The 21,555-nt window shown below is 38.0% G+C and overlaps 1 protein-coding gene across 3 annotated transcripts in view; it reads right to left on the minus strand.

Moving 5' to 3' along the window:
- Positions 1-21,555, minus strand: part of KCNIP4 (potassium voltage-gated channel interacting protein 4) — a 433,914-nt gene that overhangs the window by 329,430 nt on the left and 82,929 nt on the right. Inside the window, exon 1 of one of the 3 annotated variants that reach the window (XM_074904597.1) lies at positions 1,439-1,541. The exons of the other annotated variants lie outside the window; for them this stretch is intronic. Coding sequence (XP_074760698.1) covers positions 1,439-1,526 — 88 coding nt within the window. The 5' untranslated portion in view covers positions 1,527-1,541. Of the gene's footprint in view, positions 1-1,438; positions 1,542-21,555 lie in introns of those variants that run through there. 3 annotated transcript variants of the gene reach the window in all.

Here is a 21,555-nt window from a genome sequence, read left to right on the forward strand (position 1 = left end):
TAACACAAGAATCAGTATCCACAACAATTCCTGAAAATGGTTCTGAATTGTGAGCTCAGAAAGCTTCCAGTACAAACACCTGTCTCAAAAATAACGTAGTGTGCATCATTTGCTAGATAGGAAAGGAAAAGCTTGGATGACTGTGAAAAAGTACTAGTGTTCATTTCTAACATAGCTTTCTTCTTGCATTGTATATTATTTAATTTCCATAGCAACTCACAGGAGCAAGAAGTCAGCATTTTCAGAAAAGTATGAATTGATACGATTCACAAAAGAAAAATGACAATAGGCTAGGAATAGCGCAGAAAATAGAGTCAGGGAAATTCTATGTTATCAGACACTCAGAGTTACTAAAAAGCTGTATCAGATTTCGACAAGTTACAAGCATCCTATAAACTATTCATTGCCAGTGTTTACACCACAATCCTTATAGCATTATAACCACAAATCTGATAAACTGCATGCATCAATACTCTATTACTGAAGAATCAACTTTGCTCTCGTATTTGTCCATCAGTGCCTAAACAGGAGGGAGGAGAGAATTAACCAAAACTGTCAGAATACTTGTAGTAAAATGAATGGCTTTTAATTCTCAAGAATCACATTAGTATAATTGGTTATTATCTGCTGATGCTGGACTTGCACCTCAGCTTGATGATTCTTCCAAGAAAAACAATTCAAGTCTAGAAAGAAGCACGATCATATTTTATAAATACAGAGTAACATCATGTAAACTATCATTTATCAGCCAGTGGAAACAGCCACAGAAAAAGCTGAATTGTGAAAAAAAGTGTATTTTCCAAAGTGCTTAGCAGAAAACTATACTGCTCATTCAGCCTAGCTTTGAAATTTTATCTGGTACTGTACAGTTTGTCCAAGGTTACAGAAAAAAAAAACCGCACCTAAATAAAGAATGACAGACATCTATGTTTCAAATTCTTTAAGAACAAAAAGCACTTTAAATAAGTTTGCAGCGAGATACTGTAACATCATATTGAGAGTTTGCAGTTGATCTACGTCTTAAGATAAGCAAAAACAAGCCTCTGAGAAGAAGAACATAGTCTGCTTGTCAAAGTACATCAGTTCAAGAAACAGTGAAAACAAAAAGCCTAAGATTCATCTTTTGTGACCATGGTGTGGATACTCTGCATTACCTTCAATGTACACAGGTGGACAGGGGACAGCACGTACACTCACATTCCAATCTGGATGCAGGTGTGTAACCGCTTAGAGAAGGTTACCCTGTCTGAACGCTGTAACGTAAGACTATATATTCTGGTTTTACTATGCTCCGCCACAAAATAGTTCGCAGATTTTTTATTACTATTTACAAGATAAAAGGAATTATAATACAAAACAATGCCACCAGTCTATTAACCTTCGGCAGTTTGCTGGTTATCATGCTGCACAGCTCGACTACAAAGAAAACAGTCATTACCTGTGTGAAGAGAACCTGTGATTAGCCTGAGAAGGTACTGGGCAAATCTCAGTATTTCACGCTTACACCGCTTCCGACAGCCGCTCATGGTAAGCGGTGCGGTAAGCGGTGCGGGAGGCGGGCGGGCGGGCAGGTATTCCTCTGAGGAGAGCCAGGCGGCTTTGCCAGGGAAGGAACAGTTTCTGCCGGCAAACTTCTGGGGCAGTTCCCAGCCTCTCGCAACTCCTCGCGCCGCTGCCTGCGGGAGGGACCCCGCGGCCGCCACCGCACGGCGCAGCCCCCCCGCCCCCGGCACGCGCTGCCCGCGCACGGCTCCGCGGGCGGCTCCGCAGCCGCGCAGCCCGGCGGCGGGGCGGGGCCGGGCCGCGCCGCTTGCCCGCCCCGCGCAGGCACCCACCGACACGCGCGGCAGGCCGGGGCTGCGCGGCCGCGCCCCCCCGCGGATCAGCAGGCAGGCGGGTGGAGAGCCCGCCGGGGCACCCCGCTCCTCCACTCCCACGGCGCGGAGGGGCGCGGAAGACCCCCCGGCAGCAGCCCCTGCCTCCTTAGGAAGGATCCCAGCGCCGGGGGCTGCGCCGCGCTGCTCAAGGTCAGCGTGGAGGACTGCCCCGGCCGCGCTCCCCGGCAGCGGCGGGGCCGGGCGGTGAGGCCCAGGGGCGCCCCCCGCCCCAGCTCCGCCTGCCGCCGCAGGACCTGGAGCCTCCTGAAGGCCATGGGCACCCCGGGCCACTGTGGGGAGGGCACAGCCTGGCAGGGCCCCCAGTGGTGCCGCTGCGCGGAGAGCTCCCCCCTCCCCCGGCTCCGCCGGCCCGGGCCCGGGCGAAGCTGGCTCTGGCACAGCTGGCATTTGGTGGTCAGGATCTCTCCAAGGCAGGCTCTCGAGGAAGCTACAGGCATTCCTTACTATTTCCTTATAAATTCATCATTGTCCATCTTGCATGAGAAGTGTTTCTTATTAATAAAGATGATCTGCTGAAGTCCTTATCCACGACCAAAGAACCCAAAGATGCGTTTTTCCCTTGGAGTATCTCCCTGTACTACCTAAACACAGAGAACAACTCTTGCTTTAGATACTGATGCAATACGTAATGCCTAATACAGTTAAAAGAAGACAACCCATTAAGGAAAAGCTTAACAGAAGAAAAATCACTCTCTGATCTAATTTAACGACAGCATTGACCATAAAACATTTTGATGAATGCCTTTAAAAAATCATAATAAACACAAATGCACATCTTCAAGCTATTCTTTATATTGCACACTGAGCAGAGATAAACACATTATAGACCAAGTACATCAAAGCCTTATCAAAGTTGCAGTTAGACGACATAGTTTCTATGTCTGCTATCTAAAACACAGGCATGCTGTCATGCTTCCACAGTTAATGGAAAGAACCAAAATGAAATAGCTCCCCAGAAGCCCTCAGTTTAGCCCAGCAAAGGGTTTAGCCTGGGAAGGAACTGGGAAAATTTCAGTATTTCATGTTTACATCACTTCTCACAGCCACTCATCTTAAGCAGTAGCTATCTTCTGATCTTCTGTGCCTTTTCAGAAGAACTTTGCCAAGAAGAGTTCAACAAAAAAACCCCACACAACAAAATCATCACATTCTGAGGCATTAGAGATTGCAGTGTTCCATCTCTGAAAATGAAATTGCTTAAACAGCTGATAGAGGTAAAAAGACACTGAAACCAGAAATGTCTAACTCTTCTTTACAAGAAGACAGAAGAGGCCAATGCAAATAGTTCTTGGCTGGAGTGCCTGACTTTCTTAATCCTTTGATGTTTTTAATTGTTTAATATAAATGTCACTAGCAGTGTTACTTCAAAATAAGAGAACTGGTTTTCTAAAGCTTTACATAAGCATGTATCACCAACACCATGTTTTGTTCACTTTTCTCCCCCTAAAACAAAGCTGCATCCGCTCTGACACTTTTTCTTAAACCTTTTACATTTCAACACAGAAACAACAGTAAATGCTACCTAAGAAAGAGTTCACGAAAGGTTTCTGACCAGTTTCACTAAGAGGCTTTTAACAAACAGTGCAGTATTCGAAAAGAATCTAGCTCCCAATATTTCTCTGCTCAGCAGAAAAGGCTGACTTTGGACTGGAGATGCTACCCCAAATCAAAAGAGCAGATCAGGGTAAATGGACACAAAAATTAGAATGGAGAACTGTAATAAAACCATCAAGATTTTGTTAACAAATATAGTGAAGCAACAGGAAGGACAGTTGGAGAATATCAACTTCTACGTATTGGTAATATATTTTTTAATTTTGTTTTTTTAATTGATGGGACACACTAAAGTCCTCAGTCAGAAACAGTCTCTTTGCCCTGAAATATATATTTTTTATATCTATAACCTACATCCACCTCTAATAATTCATAATCTAGAGACCTGATCTAAAACCTATTTAAAAAAAAAAAAAAAAAGAAATTTCCCATTAGTATCAGAGGCATCTGGATCAATTCGTACAAGTTATAACTTTGAAATCAGGGTTTAAAAGTCAGTAAGTACAATGGAGAAGGAATAAAACATACACACACAAACCAAAATGGTTTTCCAGACATTGAGAAAAGTAAATGGAATGAAAAATCTGTTTGTAAACTTCTGGATTTTCAAATTTTTTTACCCAGTCCAGCTGACAGGCTCCTAGTATAATATAACACACCGCATTATTTTGTTTTGAAGTACGTGGAAGGCATGAAATGACTGGAGAGGAAAAATATGCCTTTTTTTTTTTTTTAGAAGACTGTCCACGACAGCAGCCCAGTTTAAATGCAAAATGGAAAAGTTTCCCTGAATGTACAAAGTGTACTATAGAGCTGTTCAGACAAATTAAAGAGAACGAGTTGCTAAATACAGATTATATTTAATGAAATAACGCAAAAGAATCTCTTAAAATACTCAAGTAGAAATTAAATTTGGCTGTTGTCATATTAACTAACAATGGCAGACTCAACTTGCAAAAAGCACAGTATCATGGTTTAAGGGAAAAAACCCCATCACACATATTTGACAAGAAGAAGAAACCCCTGCAATAAAGGTGACAGTGCACACCAGATTTGCTAGTCTGGTAACAAAAAAGCAACAGCGCAAGTTGAAATGACGTACAGAGCACAAGTTGCTTGGCTTCCTGGAGATGATTTGCCTTGTATACCTCTTTCATTTGCACACATTAGTTAAACATTCTTCCGGTTTCAAGGAGCAAAATTTCCTCCTGAACTAGTCTGTGCTATTGACTAAGAGCAAATTGAAATCACATAACAATAACAAAATCAACTCAATTAGATGTTTCAACCTCATCAGAAAGGGTGACTGCAGGAAGTCAACCAGGAGAACTGAAAACCTGTCTACAGTTTCCTTGCTGTTGACGCCAGAGGATTGCAAGGTTTTTTGTTCTTAATGCAAATGCTGAATTCCACAACTAAACATTTTAATCAGAGGATTTCTAGCTTCCTTATTTCAAAGAACAGAGATAATATTTACAACCTAAGCACATGGCAAGAAATAACAGATGGGTAGAAACAGATGGATGAACACAAGGTAACTGTGAGATGTTTATGATCAGCATAATAAACAGCCGCCACAAGGAGATGACCATCACCAGATCTCCTTTCAGTCGCTTCTCATCTGTCATGAAAGTAAGGGTCCTCCTAAATCACAATCCCAAATGTATTTATTTTAATAGCTCTTCTCTGGATTTTTACTTTCCAGCTCAACAGTGTTGTGTACCAAGGTGTCCAAAGTTGGCCACCATTATTCTAAAGTGGATGCAGCAGGATTAAAGTCCATCACGGAAGTCACTGGAAACTGCAGAACTAATTCCAGATTACTCAGCATGTCTAGGAAAATATTAGCCACCACTTTTAGCCACAGCCAGTGAAAAGCAACAAAAATACTCTGGCACCTCATCTGCCCAAAATTAGTCTTGGATATTAACACAAACCAGAGATGGTTATATGCTAGAAGGTGAGCTGGGGAAGTAGAGATGCAGATATATGTTCCCTTCTTAACTGATTAGTAGTAGCACGCTAGCTAAATTTATTTAGTTTAAAATAGTTATTGCTGTTTGTCCTGAATCTCATAGTGACAACAAGGAATACAAAACTATTTCTGCTTCATCCACTCCATACTAAAATGCAAGTCTGCATGGGATGTGGACGTGATCCTGTTATGTTTTGTGTGGGAATAGTAACTTCCACAGAGCCCAAGATGGATAGTGAGGGGATTGCCAAGTTCTCTGGTTATGAAGACAGACTTCTTTTTTTAATAGTTTTTTTTTAAACCCTTCATAACACAATTTAAAACATTCCAGTAGCAAAACTGTTACATATGCAATGTTTCTTAACATGGAACACAAAATAATAAGAAATCTTTATCCTCGACTATGCCACTGAAAATTAATTCAGGCTTCCTGCTTTTGTCTATAGTTTTTAACTTCTGAAAGCTTGCTAAGAATAATAACCTCAAAATCAAACAGCTCTATTGCTGTGCTTAAAATAGGACTACAGAGAAATGACTGCTACCTCATGCTGTTTGCATAATATCAACAATTTATACATGTGCTCCATTCTAATAGCCAATACCTGTGTAAAATAAATTACTTTCATCGCTGTTATAGTTCCAGACTCTGTAGGTTCAAACTTAATTTTCTACTGCATTTATGGAGCTTAATAAAACATGGTGGTTTTGCCACCAGAACATAAAACCTTTGACCAGTATAACAAAAGCACTTAAAACATTTGTTTCTCTTACTTGTAACTTCCCTATAACTAGCTGCTCTGTCAGAATGCCTTTTTTAACTACTCAGTGTCCTTGAAGCTACCCCAAGGATTCATTTTCACACAACACTCTAAGATGATACAGCAGACAGCCAACTAGGAGCTATGGCCGCCTCAACCTCCCACACGGTCCTCACTTGCCTAATTAAATATTCATCACTCCAGAATGTTGCAGTGTCAAACAGAAGCAACTTCTCAGCCTGACCTTCCTCAGTCAGCCTGCGGTTTGTGCTGGAGAATAAACAAGACTAGGACTTATCTGCTGAAACATAAAATGGCATAATGCAGTTTTCATGTTGCACATTAAGTTCTGTGCATGCACTGTAAAATTCTCACTGCAGAAGCTAGAGTACTATCTTTTAATGTTCAATATAAATTGAATATCTGTATGCAAAGCTAACTATAAAACCTGCATGGGCAGTGTTACCAATAATCTTTCTGCAGAACACCAAAATCTCTTCTTGCTTATCATATAGATCTTACTTATCATACAGATTTTGCTTATCATGCAATTTTGCATGTATGGTCATATCTTTCAATGTAAGAAACAAAACTAATGCTGAGTATTCTCCAATAAATCAAAAAAGATTAAAGCATACTACTATCAACAAGTACACAAGATTATTTTTTTTTTATGGCTTTGGACTCCTATCTTAGTTTCACACACCCCATTTATAAGAAATTTGCATTTTGCCTCTAAGACAGAAGAATTTTTTAATTCCAAATCCTCTGTGGAAAGAATATCTGGAGCTACAACTCATTTTAGTTGTACTAGATTCTGCACATATTTATTATATCTGCATTTAATGAAAGAGAAAGGTGAACTGAAGAAATCAGAAGGAACCAACTTCCCTGCTACAGAAACATAATCTATAGATCCATAGATTGTTTGAGATTTGATACAACTAAAGCATATCCATATCATGCCCATACCCAATAAGAATATTGAAAAGCTTGCATTTTGACCCCAACAGCTACATTAATCCATTAAAGAAGAAAAATATATCAGAAATTTGGTGCAAATATCTTTTACTTATGCATACTAGGTATGCAGTGTTCTGAAGATGATGGAATAGTCATTGCACCAACTCAGCTATGAGAATTCTGTAAGCATAATGAATGCATGCATACAGCTTAGGCCAGCAAGTAAAAATATTAATGAGAAGTATGCTTCTGCTACATATATATGTAGTAACACATATCCATGTGTATATATAAAATATACACAGGGTTTAAAAAAGTTTGATTTCATAGACTCAATAATTTATTCAGTCATCCGTGAGAACCTTTTTGCCCCTAGGATTTTCCATAAATGGTCAAAACTTACACTTCACCTTGTCAGTCAAGGGCTTCACTAGTTTTCAGGGATTTTCTTTCCCCTGGCATTTTATACTAGTCCAAAACAATTGTGGATGCTGTAAAGGTTGCACATGTGGCTTGATGCCCTGATTAAACTAAAAATTAAGATTTAAAGGTGCAGATCCTTAAGTCTTCACATCCTTAATCTGTCATGAACTGCAGTGCATTTGGGTGAATATGCTGCAGCCGTGACATCAAGGAGAAAGATAGAAGACGCATGCGACAGACCAAACAGCTCTTCAAAGCCTTCATATTGGTTGAAGTAATTTAGAAACAGCAATCCTTCATCCAAAATTTGATTCTGTTAATTATTTCATGTGAAGTACCAGTGTTGAGAGCAAGTTAAATTACACTGCTAGGACCGTGGTGTCTACCTTTTCCCTACTAGCAGGGTCCTTCAGATGTTGAGAAGAAAAACAGTCTGTCAGCATTCCTGTGGGATCCTTCAGTAAATCCCTTTGGGGAATATGAGCAGTTAACTTGTCTACTCCAGATTTTCCAGAAGCATTGTGATAGGTCCACAGATCCTTCTCCCACATAATACAGGTGATTAGCTCTCGCAAAGTATGCAGAATTTAACTCTGACAAATAGGAAAATAATTTTAAATAGGCTTAGAATTGATCTGATTGTATCTATGGTCTGATAAACCTGAGCTGAACCTTGATCATGGGTAACAGGAAGGGTTTATCTGTGCTCAAAACTCTACCACTCTAAATAACAATTTTTCTACTCTGCATACTTATTTTCATAACAGGCAAATTAAAAATACATTCAAAAAAATATTTTATTATCATCTCTAGTCAATTGGAAATTCATCTAGGTTTCACGCTACAGATAAAGACAAAATAAGCTACCCGCACTATGTGCTTCAGATAGGAAATAGTGATCAAGGACATAAATCAGAGTGGCATATCCATTTATCATTGCTGGCCCTGTAAAGGAAACATCTGAGTCTGCATTATGGTCTTGAAGTCACAAATAACACATACAGCTGGTAGATTTTGATGGCCTTATTCAATATTTGTGCAGTGTCATCATTTCTCTTTCTACCTCCTACCACACATTCTTTCACAACCATATATATATACCACCATTTCTCCAAGTGTGGCCACAACTACTTGTGGCTTCAGGCAAGCCTCCCCCATCTGTCCTTCTAATACTACTTTAAATCAGTCCCTAAAGACCAGAAATGGAAGGAGGCAGAATCAAAGTAAATCTTGGAGATTAAAAGCAGGAGAATGGAGCAACCAGGGAGTTCGATCTCACATGTGACCCACAAGCATTAGTGAAAGACAGAATTTCTGTTTCCCAGATGGGAACACTCAGTGGCAGGGCAAGTACTTGGGACCACGTGCTTGAGACCTCAGGAAACTGTGTAAGTCGAGTATGAAATCACTGCAGCCTCCTATAAATAGAGACTAAGGTCTGATCACATAAAGGCCTTAAGCATAAATCCAGCTCATTTTCCAAGTCTATAGCCCAAGGAAGTGGTTTTTATTATGAACTGATCTATTATAAAGGTACAAGTCAGTGCTAATGATAATAACCTGTGTGTGGTCCAGGTGACCAAAGGAAAATTTCATTAGTTGGCTGTAAATAAATTTCCAGATCTGAAGCCTAGAACAGGAAGTTAACTGCAAGGTTAGTAGTAAGCATTTCTTCCATCTCTATATTAGTACAAAGAACAATAATTTTTATATAATACACACACACATTATATAAATCAGCACTGATGCTCAGAAACACAAAGATACAGGGAAAAACAGGGAAGATACAGAAACTACTTGTTTCTCTCATTGTGAGGAGAAGAAATATTACTAGAAGAAAACAACTCCTAAACACTCAAAGAGTAATGGTAAACTTTTAAGGTCTTATACAGTATGGGATGCACGTGTATATTACTTCTATTTCAGCCCTGCAGAAATTTCTTAGTTCATACCAGCTGCTCTGTATGCCTGGATATAGAACTTCAGCCACCAAGTAGAAATTGTGTTTTATGTTACATAAATTATGACTTCAAACTTTTCCCCATCAGAATAGGGCAGCTACCTCTACTGCAGAAACTGTATTAAAAATGGAAGAGATAAGGTCTTCAGTCAAAGAAAATTCTGTTAAGAGTTATCTTATGTCCAAAGAACTAGATTGGGGATGAGGGGGATGGAAGTGTGGAATGGGACACCTCTACAATTTCCAATACACGGGCAACTTGTCAGGTATAAGCATCTTAATTGCAAAGATGCCCTTACCAGTTTTGGTCAGTAAAGAATTTATGGCATGTCATACAGTTTTCCTTCTTGTCTCTTGATTAAACTAGGTAATTCCATGCTCCTTAACTTCAAGTTGCTTTTGATTCAGCAATCACATTTTATCCTACATTATTTTATATTATCATTAGCCAGACTCCCCCATATGATGTGTTCAGAGATAATTGGTGACATTTTAATAGCTTACCTCTTGTTTTGCACCCAATGAAAATGGGAAAACAAAAGATGGAGATAAATGCATAATAGATGTTTTAACCAGCTGATTTTTTTCTGAAGTTAAAATATTTATCTGAAAACACCCATAGATTTCCTCACCTTTTTAATATTAATGTTTCTAAAAAATACATTGCTTTGGCTTCCCCAGGAACATTGCATCTTTTGAGACACAAACCAAGGGGAAAAAAAACAATACAAGAATGGTTTGTGTGGCTCTCTGCCTTGAAAATGATTTATAAAAGTAGAATAGCACCGATAGGAGGACACCTAATTTCAAAACATCCTACAGTCTCAGGGAAGATTATGGTACTATCTAGGGAAGGACAATACCCAAGCAAAATTACACGTGAAGGTCTCTAGTCATGGATCTGTCACACTATGAGATCTCATATCAACATGAACTGTTAATATTATTGCAATTGAAATAATTTTTTGTATGCTGTTTATACTACTAATATTTTAAATAAGCTAAAAATAAACTTGTGGCTCTCTAAACATAGGGATCAAATATAGATATATGGCATGTTCCCTCTGTTGTCCATAGCAAGATTTCATGCATCACACCTTCTCCTATGAGAATCTGTTGCCGCTTGCTTTCCTTCCAGTGGCTTTTTACAGAAGGGTGTCCTCATGATCTAACTAGTTTCATTGTTTGGGGGCAGTGCCAATTGCTGACCTTGCTCAGCAGTATAAAACCAATTTCCTAGAACTGCACCACTCTGAACTTGCAGTTCACACTCGTCACCAGAGTACACATACTTGTCCACACACAAAGACTGAAAGAAGTAAATAAATATTTACTTTAAATCATGCAAGACATTCCCACGTCTGAATTAGTTAAGGTATCTGAATGGGGGAAAACACAGTTTCTACATCACTCCTTAGTTCTTTAAGGTAAATTATTGTGCTGGGTCCTTCCTCTGCCTCATCCTGAGCCTCTTGTGCTGGTTTCTCTTCCAGAACCATTCTCAAACCTTGCAACGCAGAGCTAGCTTACTTCTGTTGACATGTCCAGGCTTCATTTACTTCTTGAAATAGGAGTTAAAAAAGAAAGCATTTTTATCTGGTCTTTTACTAGATAATCTGTTGCATAGTTATTACCGACTGATATTTAAAGTAAAATAATCTGGTTTGCCAAGAACAATTGCTTTTCCCTTTCCAGCAGTCCTTTATTTAAAAAGAAGGTGATCAAATTTTAATGATCTTCTTTTGTTAGCTTAAACCAAGTGCAAAAATTCCTCCTGTCACTTCCCTTGGGTTTGAAGAGTATCGGCAATGTTATCCATTTTAAATGGCACAAAGCTTTTGGTGGTAAAAATTTAGATATTTTACTTTTAAGAGATCATGAAGTTTGTAACAAAAATCCACAGAAAACAAAAGTATAAGCAACCAAATAATTAAGGCCAAGACATTTTTCCATCAAAAAGAGTTAAGGACCCTTTGGAAAGCAACACTGAACCCTCAGTGCTTTCCTAGAGATTTTATTTTGTTCTATACATGAAAACTTGCTCTAATCTGCATTTAAGGATGAGGAGAAAGGTCAAAGCCTAACCATGATTATTAGTTCTTGTAAGCATGTGCAGAATCTAGGAACTCTAATTCTAACAACAAACTCTTCTGTGAACCCCAGGATTGCATGAATAATCCACATTGCATAAAATGTGATTCTTTTAAATGTCTGGGACTATATTTTTGAGGGTTGTAAAAAAACATCTTGAAATAATTTGCCTAGAAATATGTGTATACTGTCTCAGCTATCAGAAAGTGCACATCAGGATAATGCTTTAAAAAAATTCAGTAAAACTACAGCTGATGTCCTCTGCATAAAAAAGACCATCTTTTGCTGAATCTTAGAAACAAAAGTTGCCAAAGTTGCCCTATAAAATTTTTGCTTTCCAAAAATTCCTTGGCTCAGACTCCTTGGCAAGAGAAATTTTAATTGTCACTCTTTCAATTTGAAAGGCCCATCAAATCGGTAAAACTAAAATGCATATTTCTTTTATTCATGCATGGAATAGCTAGGTTTTCCTTCCACTCTGGGGTTTAAATAGTTTCTCATCTTTTAAAATTACAATAACCTTAAAAAGATACAATATGAGTATCGCTCTTACTGGTTCTTTGAGAATTGGCTTCCTCTATCACTTTAAAGAAGAAAACATAAATTACCTTCTGCTTGAACGATATGCAGAAGGTAATCATAAAAAAAAAAAATTATCTGTAGAGCTGCATATAAAAATCACTTGACAAGTTTTTTAGGGGTTTTGTGTTTTGCTTGGGTTTTTCTCCCCATTTGCCTCTAGGAGACATGCAATAATATCATACTGGAAGTGACCTCCTACTAACCAGGGAACATGATGTGATAGGTTTCTAAGTATGAGGACAAAGTGGCAGAGCTTCAGGATTACTATGAAAACGGAAGTGCAAGCAGAAAAGCATGGCTGGAACAACAACTTAACTGAGCTTCAGAAATGTCTGTTTTCTCTGGTAAAGGTTCTCATTGCCATCACAATGCAATTCCACTACTGGTCACAAATTATTAGTCTTATTGTATTATTTTCTGTTGAAACCAGCATCAGATAAGTCTGAGCTTCTGTAGGTCTGAAGCACTGTTTGTTTGCTGTTGATCTTCATTCAGAACCACAAACCACTGGTTGCGTGGCCACTGGCTCCAAGGCACAGAACTGAAGTGCTTGTTAACATCTCATGCAGCAGCTTGTGGGGAAGAAAAAAAAAAAACAAACCAACAACCAACCAACCTAACAAACACAAACCAAATACCAAAAAAAACATAGAAACAAATAAAATCACCTTTTGTTCATGTGGTAACTAGAGAGAAGGGCCCAATCTTTAAGCATACTACAAGAACATACATATTATTCAGATTATTTCCTCCAAAATCCCCAAAATTATTAGACCCCTGGCTCCCTAACAATTTGTAAATACAAGCAGAGACTGAAACATTGAGTTGTAGAGATCAAAATCCTGACATTTGAGTCCAGAAAAGTTAAATTAGAAACACAGGACTGGAAAGGGCTTTCTGGGATATCCACTCTTGATTGTGCTGAAGATGACTTGGATCTCTTCAGCCAAACCATTTGGTGTAACTTGTTCCAGACCAATTTGCTATTACTGCCGTTCATTTGAGTCTCACTCCTTGCTGCTGGAATTTAGGTGGAGCACTCCTTTATCCTCTCCCAACCCTTCTCATCACTGCCTCCAAGACCAGCCCCAGACCTGTAGGGAAGGGGAAGTTTCTCCCCATTCAGGTTTTGACTGAAAGCCTGTGGCCAGAAGTGAAAGCACCTAGATCTGCAGCAAACAAACAGTACTTTATTCATGGTATGGACCTATATTTTGCTATATGAGACAACTGCATCAGCTTTTCTCCCTCTTCCCACCCTTTTCTTTTTAAGAAGGTTTCTATGAAGAAAAATTGAACACAAAGCACAGAAGGCTCTGTAAGAAGTAGTGTTTCCCATTACATGACAGTACGATTGCAAGCTACTGGAGCTGAGTAACCATGACTAACCCCAGAATTACTTCCCAAGTGTATTATGCAAGAGACGATGCCGGCTTCAAAAGAACAGAACTGCAGTTCAGGGCAAACATCATTTATTAAAATGACATAAAATAGATATGTAAAAATTACTGTGATTTTTTAATTTTACCTTTCCAGGCACACAAGCAGCAGGAGGGGGAGAGAAACAACAGACAACTCAGCAGTGATTACAAGACTGTGACCAATACAGAAATGAAATTCCAAGTCTTGGGAGACAGCAACGGAGACATAGAAATGCTCACTTCACCTGTCCTAGTTGTAGCACTTAAAAACTGGGTGCAAAGGAGAGTAAGATGACCATCAAACAAGACAAGACAGAGGACTGCTTTGAAAGGAATGACTTCACCTTATATGTTACTGTGCTTTACCTTATTCAGTCTAACCTGCAAAGAAGGAAAGACACTGATGCTGTTCAAAGCATTCCTACTTTAGTTTAATTTTTCTAAACCACAATAAATACAGCTTTATTTAAGCATATAGTAGTCCAGCAAGTCTTCCATGTATTTCCAAAATTGAGGAGAACCTGAAAACTAAGCAAGAATGCTGATGTGTAAAACTTTGTGAAATTACATTCCAGCCTGTGATGAACACAAGGGAGGAAACCAAGGAGTAAGTAGAAGATGACAAGTGAAGACATACTAGATATAGACTCCTAAGCCAAGTCTCTGAACACATTGTTACAAGAAACAGCTGATGTAAAGAGAAGACAAGAGATTAATATGCAACAATTAGTTTAACATTGCAGATCCAAGACTTCTTTCTTGAGCATTTTAAGTTAGAATACCATTTCAGATGTTTTTAAATGAATCTGTCATAGTTCACAATTTATATTAGCTCAATTAGATCATCCTATTCCCCCAGGATCCTATTCCTACTGAGAACAACAGATGTCTTCAATATTCAGCCTTGTTCTTTTATGGTTGTCTCTCTCATAGTGCAAATATTCCCATATTTTAGGGAAAGCATATAAAGCCAGAAAATGAAATTATATCTCAAGAGACATTCTGAGTATTAAGCTATCCAGTTAGTTCCAAATTAGAGTGAAACATTTAACAGCTGAAGGGAACATTCCCATTTGGTAAAGCCTCAGGGACTTGCTACCTGTCCTTGATTTTACTGTTCCTCAGAGCTGCTATGGGATGTAAAAAAACCTTTATACTGATAACCTGACAAAGTATTCATTTTTTGGTCACTGTAGGTAAAAAATCAGTATCTACAGGTTCCTGAGAAACATATGACAACATACCATATTCTGATATAACAGTCTCTACAATTTCCATATATTCTTAGCTACACATTGAATTGTTACTCATCATTCCACCTGAGTTTGATATTCCTTTCTACCTCTGTAATACAACACAAAAGAAACTTACTCTAAGAGACATCTGGCAATCTGATTCATCCTGCCTACTCACCTAGATTATCACTTATGACCAGTTCAATCCAGTACTTCAGCCTTTTGTCAGCACTGCAGACTACCTCAGCATCTCTGACCTCTCTCCAGCATACTGAATCCCACTGATTTTCAGTTCTCACCATCTAACCATTTCACTGCCTCTCCCCCAAGGAATAATAAAAGCCTTTCCAGAGCATTTTATTTGCAGATAACAAGTATCCTGATGCAGTCTATTACTCCTTCATACATGCATAGTTCTTTTTGGTAGTAACCAAAAAAAAATGTTGGTGATTTGATAATTGGTTTTGATCAATTTGTATAAAACGCTAAAGAATACACACATATTTGTGGAGTAGCTAGAACAATGTCTTACACTTAAGAACATGGGCACAATGAATGGATTACTCTCCTTGTCTATTTCTATATCTACATCTGTGTTTATCTCTTAAGCATATGGATGGAGGAAGCAGAAGGGTATATCTGCAGGTTTCATTGGAACAGAGAATGATCAAAAAACATGTTTGTGCAAAACTGAGTTTTTGATTAGAGACTCAAGCCAAGGCTAGAAAGGGAAGCTCACAGGAAAATGGAGTCTCAGTTCCTTCATAGCCATACAGAAATTCATTAGTACAAGGAGAAACTATATAACTTAAATCGGATATAACCTTCCACAAACCTCAACATGCATCAGATCTTAACGATCAGTTCTTAAATCAGCATGGGTATCTGTGCATTATCAGTGCTCTTTGCAAGCTTCTTTTCCCCTGTGGAGTTTTCTGGTCGGAGTATTAGATTTGGAGACAATTTTTACCTCCATCCTTTGACATTTACAACATTTTAGGAATGCATTTGCTCTTCAAGGATATTTTCATCTATTAAAGAATATATATGAGTGCTGCTTCAAAGAAAACCCCTGGATTGAGAAGTCAAGCAAAAACACGGTGAAGATTTGCATTTGTGACTATTTGTAAGTTAACTCCTAGCGAGACAAAAAGCAACACCTAAAATGTATTAAAAATTTAGGTTTAAAAAAAGATATCTGTGCACAGATTATATCCTTTTACCTGTTCAGTGTTTCAAAGTTTGATACCAAAGTACACCTAAAAGACACATAAAAAGCTTAAGATATTACTATAATTTAAGTGTGAGGAAATTAATTCACAAACCAATTCATTTAAAGGCAAGTAAAAAGAGATTTTAAAAAAGTTAAAAGTTAAAAAGGTTTTGTTCTGCTGAAATTCAGTGCTATCTTATGTAAACCTGTGATTAATGATTTTGTGAAGCAAAGATACTACGTGATTTCACAGAAGCCTCAGAACTGAGAGGGTTTATAAATGTTGCCATTCACATGGATCACTAGCATACACCTTCAGAGTAAAACTGCCCTTTAAAATGATAAATTCAATAAAGGGTTCATACCATAGAAGTCAGGGCAGCATCTGAAGTTTTCATTTAGAGGAGATTGCACCGTTGCATGCAAACTCCCAAGCCTCGGAAACTGATGGATAATCCAATGATGGTGTCCAAAAATTCTACTTCATTCACTCCAATTCTTGTTGCAAAAGTTTGATATCCCTGTACCATTGATAGACTGGCATTGGAGTTCTGAGGTGTTTGCCTTACCTGTTGGTCCCAGGCAAGTGAACACTAAGTACTAAAAGGACAGGTTATGTTTTCAAGAAAGAATTGGGAAATTACACTTATTTAAAAACCAGAGCCCAATCTTGCAGTTGTTAGCAGTACCATTCTGCACTTACTTTTTTTCAAAAAAAGTAATTGCACAAAAGACAGAGATACTTTCCATGGAAGACTGAACTTGTTAGAAGTTTGGGCAGAAAAGTCAGACTCCTAAAAACACCATCCCATCTGTGCATGTGCACATACCTCCTCTGAAAACAACCAAAAATTTGAAATGTTCAGCTTTTTCTGGAAAGGGAGGGGAAATCAAGCAAATGTTTCCATGCACTTATAGATATTTATAAAGGGGTTTAAGAGTTGAATACAAAGCACTCATTTGGAAAGCTTTGACGAAGAGTATGTGTACTGGGTCTGGCTGAAATGGAATTGGTTTTCCCCTACAGCAGCCCTCCTGGCGCTGTGTTTTATGCTGGGAGCTGGCAGGGTGTTGATAGCACCCTGGTGTTGTGGCCACTGCTGAGCAGCGCTTACACAGCACCGAGGCTCTTCCCGACATTTCCCCCAGTGGGACGGGGGGGCAAGATCTTGTGAGGGGACACAGCCAGGACAGCTGACCCGAACTGACAAAGGGATATTCCAGACCATATCCCGTCTGCTCAGTGTAAAGCTGGGAGAAAGGAGGGAGGGGGTGGGGTCACCCTTGGTCCTCCGAGGCAACCACTACGCATATGGGAGCCCTGATCCTGAGAAGGCCCCACATCGCCTCTTCATGGGAAATAGAGAATAAACCTGTTTGCTTTTGCTTCCGCATGCGGACCTTTGCTTCGCTTTGCTTATATTAAAACTGCTTTTGTTTCACCCACAAGGGTTAGTTTATCTTCTTTCTCCTCTTTACCCTGTTGAGAAAACAAGGGGAAAGGGGGGGGGAAGTGATAGAGCGACTTGGTGGATACCTGGCATTTAGCCAAGGTCAAACCATCACAGTATGCTAGAGAGTAACAAGATAAATACACGAATTAATAAAATGGGAGTCACATTCATCTAACTATTCCTGGTGAAGCATAGAAGCCAATGGGGATGAAAAGAGCATATTTGGCTTACTTAATTGACTTGGAAGATGGCAATATTTGCATCATGAAAGTTGGCAGCTTTCTGAACAGTTGGTGCACCGACATTTTAATGCCAACCCTAAGAACACTGTTTCCAGCAATGACATTTCTAGGGAAATTGTTACAACTTCACACATTCAGCGGCAGGTACAATCAGTTGTTCCCCAAGTACAGAATTACCTTATTAAAACAAATTAAAATTGAAAAAAATTATATATTTAAAAGCCTTTGTCAGAAACTTCTAGTGAATGATTATTCATAGCAGTCTTTACTACAGCTCAGAATGCAACACTATTTTCAATCACCCTAGAATTTGACATCATCTAATTAAAACAGCATTAAATATCACAAATCATCTTAATAATTATATCCTTTATCAACAATATCAAAATTACACTGCACCCAGAGAAAGATGGACAGTTCTCACTGTTTTTATTTAGATAATATTTGCTTTGCTAATATTTGAATTTACGAAACTGCTGAAACTTCTTTAGTTTTTATAAAACCTTTTGTGCTTTTATTTTGATAAACAACATTCTTGGAGTTTTGCAATCATAAACCTGTAAGCGTTCTAGGTGCTTTCATGCAATAGCAAGGCTTTGATTTCTCTTATCTAGCACAATTATTTTCTTTGTAGCAATCAGAAATCCACTGAGTACTTTGCAATTATGATGGCTCCTAATAACTCGCACAGAAATGAAAAAACCATATAGAACTCAGGCACTGAAGACAAAGATGCATGAGAAACTAATATATCTAATATGCTTATTGGGTTTTTTTTTCAATATGGAGTGGCTTACACATATCTGAATCAATTTTCCAGTATAGTCAAAACAATGTGAAAAATCCCACTAGTGCCAACCCCAATGAGGATTTAGCGCTGTTTATTACTTGGGAGATTAAACAGTACATTTCAGGTTACAGATGGCAAGGACCCGAACAGCTTCTGGCAGGTTTGAGCAAACATTTATCACTAATTAATTACAATTTCTGGAGGTATTCTAGTGCACTATGTATTTTTCAAACATAAAATGGGGAGGATTACCCAGTCTGAAGAATTTATATTCCTGGAGAGTCAAAACAGACAAATTTGACTTATAAAGAAAAAGCAAATAAGCACATAAGACTGAGTAAATTTAGATATTTTGTGTGATAAAATGAGGTCATGTGTATTATATTGTACAAGCATAAGATCTTTGCTATCCTAGACAACCAAGCAGCCGGTATTCCCCAAAATTATCATGACATTACCTGTACCATTAATTACAGGTATTTGACTTATGAATCTTTTTTAACAAGCATTATGTTCTTTGCAGCATCACAAGACATTTTATAGAAAGCCAGATAAAGCCAAGGTAGAAAACACTTAGTAAAGCCACAGAAGCAGTCCTGTATTCTAGACAGAGGGAACGGCGGATATAATACAATCCAAAAAAAGATATATATGGAAGATTGATGAGGAGTGAAACCAAACAATTAGATCTCAGGGTATTCTATTGTCTCAACTTACAAAGATAAAGGAGTTAATGTGAAAAGTATTTTTGAGAATGTTTCAGCAAATTTAAAATTTTATGCCTCTAAAAATTTGTGTGTATGAAAGTTTAAAAGATTTTACTCAAGTACTAGTAATCTTTTTAATAAGCAAAAAAATAATCAAGAGTGCAAACAATATGGATGACATTGGAAGATTTGGCTTCTTCGGGTGATATCTGTTCTTTAAAAGTTTTTAATTTTCTTCTGCAAGACACAGGTATGACCAGATTAGTTTAAAGGTTAGATTTTGAATTATTCTAGGTATACCAGTCAGAGAGAACCAGGGAAAGTATTATTTCATTTTAAAAATTAATTAGCTATAAATTACTATTTACTCAACATTTGTATGTTTCCATATTTCACAGTACTTACATTTTAAAGGACAAACATCAAAATTGTCAGAGGTGATATTGGTCCCACGTGAACTTCAGACAACATACACATAGCTACAAAAGTTGTGTAGTCCTCATGCAAATAATCTGGAATTAACTTCCCTTATGTCCATGAAGTTAAATTACTAACAACTAAATTAATTGATCTCTCAGGATATAAATATTAGAAAACTAAGTTTTTAACAGCAACCTTAGTTTATGAGAATATAGGGGAAAGTTAGCTGCCTGTAAAATTTTCTATTAGCAAAAAAAAATTATCAGTTTAATTTTACCACTGTACAGGAGAATTTATAATTCACTTGCAGGAGAAAATATAATTTTAGACACAAGCTCAGGAAAGCCACAGCTTTTAAGGAAATATGACTTGAGTAATAAGTGTCATGCACTATCAGAGGTAGAGACTGTGACAAGCTCCAGGAAAAGGCGCTGCTAAAGGCTTTTATTACTTTTTATGTACCATCACCCAACTGTTGTTAAGGAAATTCAATTACAAATTGAAGGGTCGTTTATCCAAATTATTCAGTACTACGGAGAAAATCCAACATGCAAACAATTTAGATAAGGAATCCTAGTGATCTAGTACCCCAGATTGTCTGTAATTTGTCACTTGGATTCTACTTTTAAAGTTAAATCTTCACTGCCCTTAGAAAAAATAATTCCACTAAATGCACACTGAAAACTACAGTAGCTGATGAAAAACAGGCAGATAAATTTTTATGCCTCTTCTAGTATCTGCCAGAATGCTTCCTTGGGCAAATACTGTTAAACTTTTTTTAAAAAAAGGTGAATACTGTGCCTTGCACTAATACTATATATTGGGTGTTCCCCTCATACTTTGACAAATCATTTTTCCAGTCTAAGTATATATGTTTGTAAACATAGTTCTCTCTATATATATACAAACAGACAGACACACATTAAAATACTCATAACATATAGGTTTGTTAATAACAGTGCTTGGTTATTGAGCCATTTCATATCTGCCCACAGGAAATACATGCACTGCAGATGCACAGAAGCTGTTTAAATTAAATCTTCCTGAGTTCTCAAGATCCCATCCTTCACCCAATTTCTTGTTGACAGATGTAAAAAAATATACAAGTGTGCAACATATTCTATATGTAGATGCCTCTACAGGACTAAAAGATAACAATAAATCAAGGGCATCACAAGATCTGTTTTTCCTCCCTCCTTGTCCTGTTTGCTACCAACTCTTTTCAAAAGAGAAGCTATGAGAGTACAAAATCCACTCAACGATTTTATGCCACGGCAGGGATCATCTCTAGGCAGGTTGAGCTCAGCAATAATCCCTCACCAAGAAGGGAGGGGAGAAGGGCTAGCAAAAGCTTTGAGCAGGCAGTTAGAGGAGTTGATCACCAAACATCCTTTCTAGCCTAAATTTTGTGTTGGCTTTTGGATGCTGATGAAGTGGTAACAGGGAACATCAGCTAACTGCCCAAGAAGCACGTGGAAAGCTAAGAACTACACAGCATGCCATCTCTTGTCTTTTTTCCTATTAATTTCTGTTTTGTTATTAATTAAAACAATAGTTAAGAGATGAGTGTCCTGTGGCCTTTATTGCCATCGAGGGTTCTCTTATGTTAACACTCAAGCATATTCTTAAGTGAACAGAAAAAAAACAAGTCCTAAACCCGAGGAACTGGTCATATTCACACCAAGGACATATTTACTCTGACAGTTTATTGGTGGAAATGTGCTGAATATCTAAAGAAAGTCAAGTTTAGTTTTCAAGGTGACTTGAAACTACTTTCACAGTAAAATAAGTATAAAGTACAGTTTTTCTTTTGCAAAAGTTTATATTATAAAAGCATTGAAAAGAATGTTAAAGTTCAACTCAGTTATG

This window comes from Athene noctua, chromosome 4, assembly GCF_965140245.1.
Source record: "Athene noctua chromosome 4, bAthNoc1.hap1.1, whole genome shotgun sequence".
NCBI lineage: Eukaryota > Metazoa > Chordata > Aves > Strigiformes > Strigidae > Athene > Athene noctua.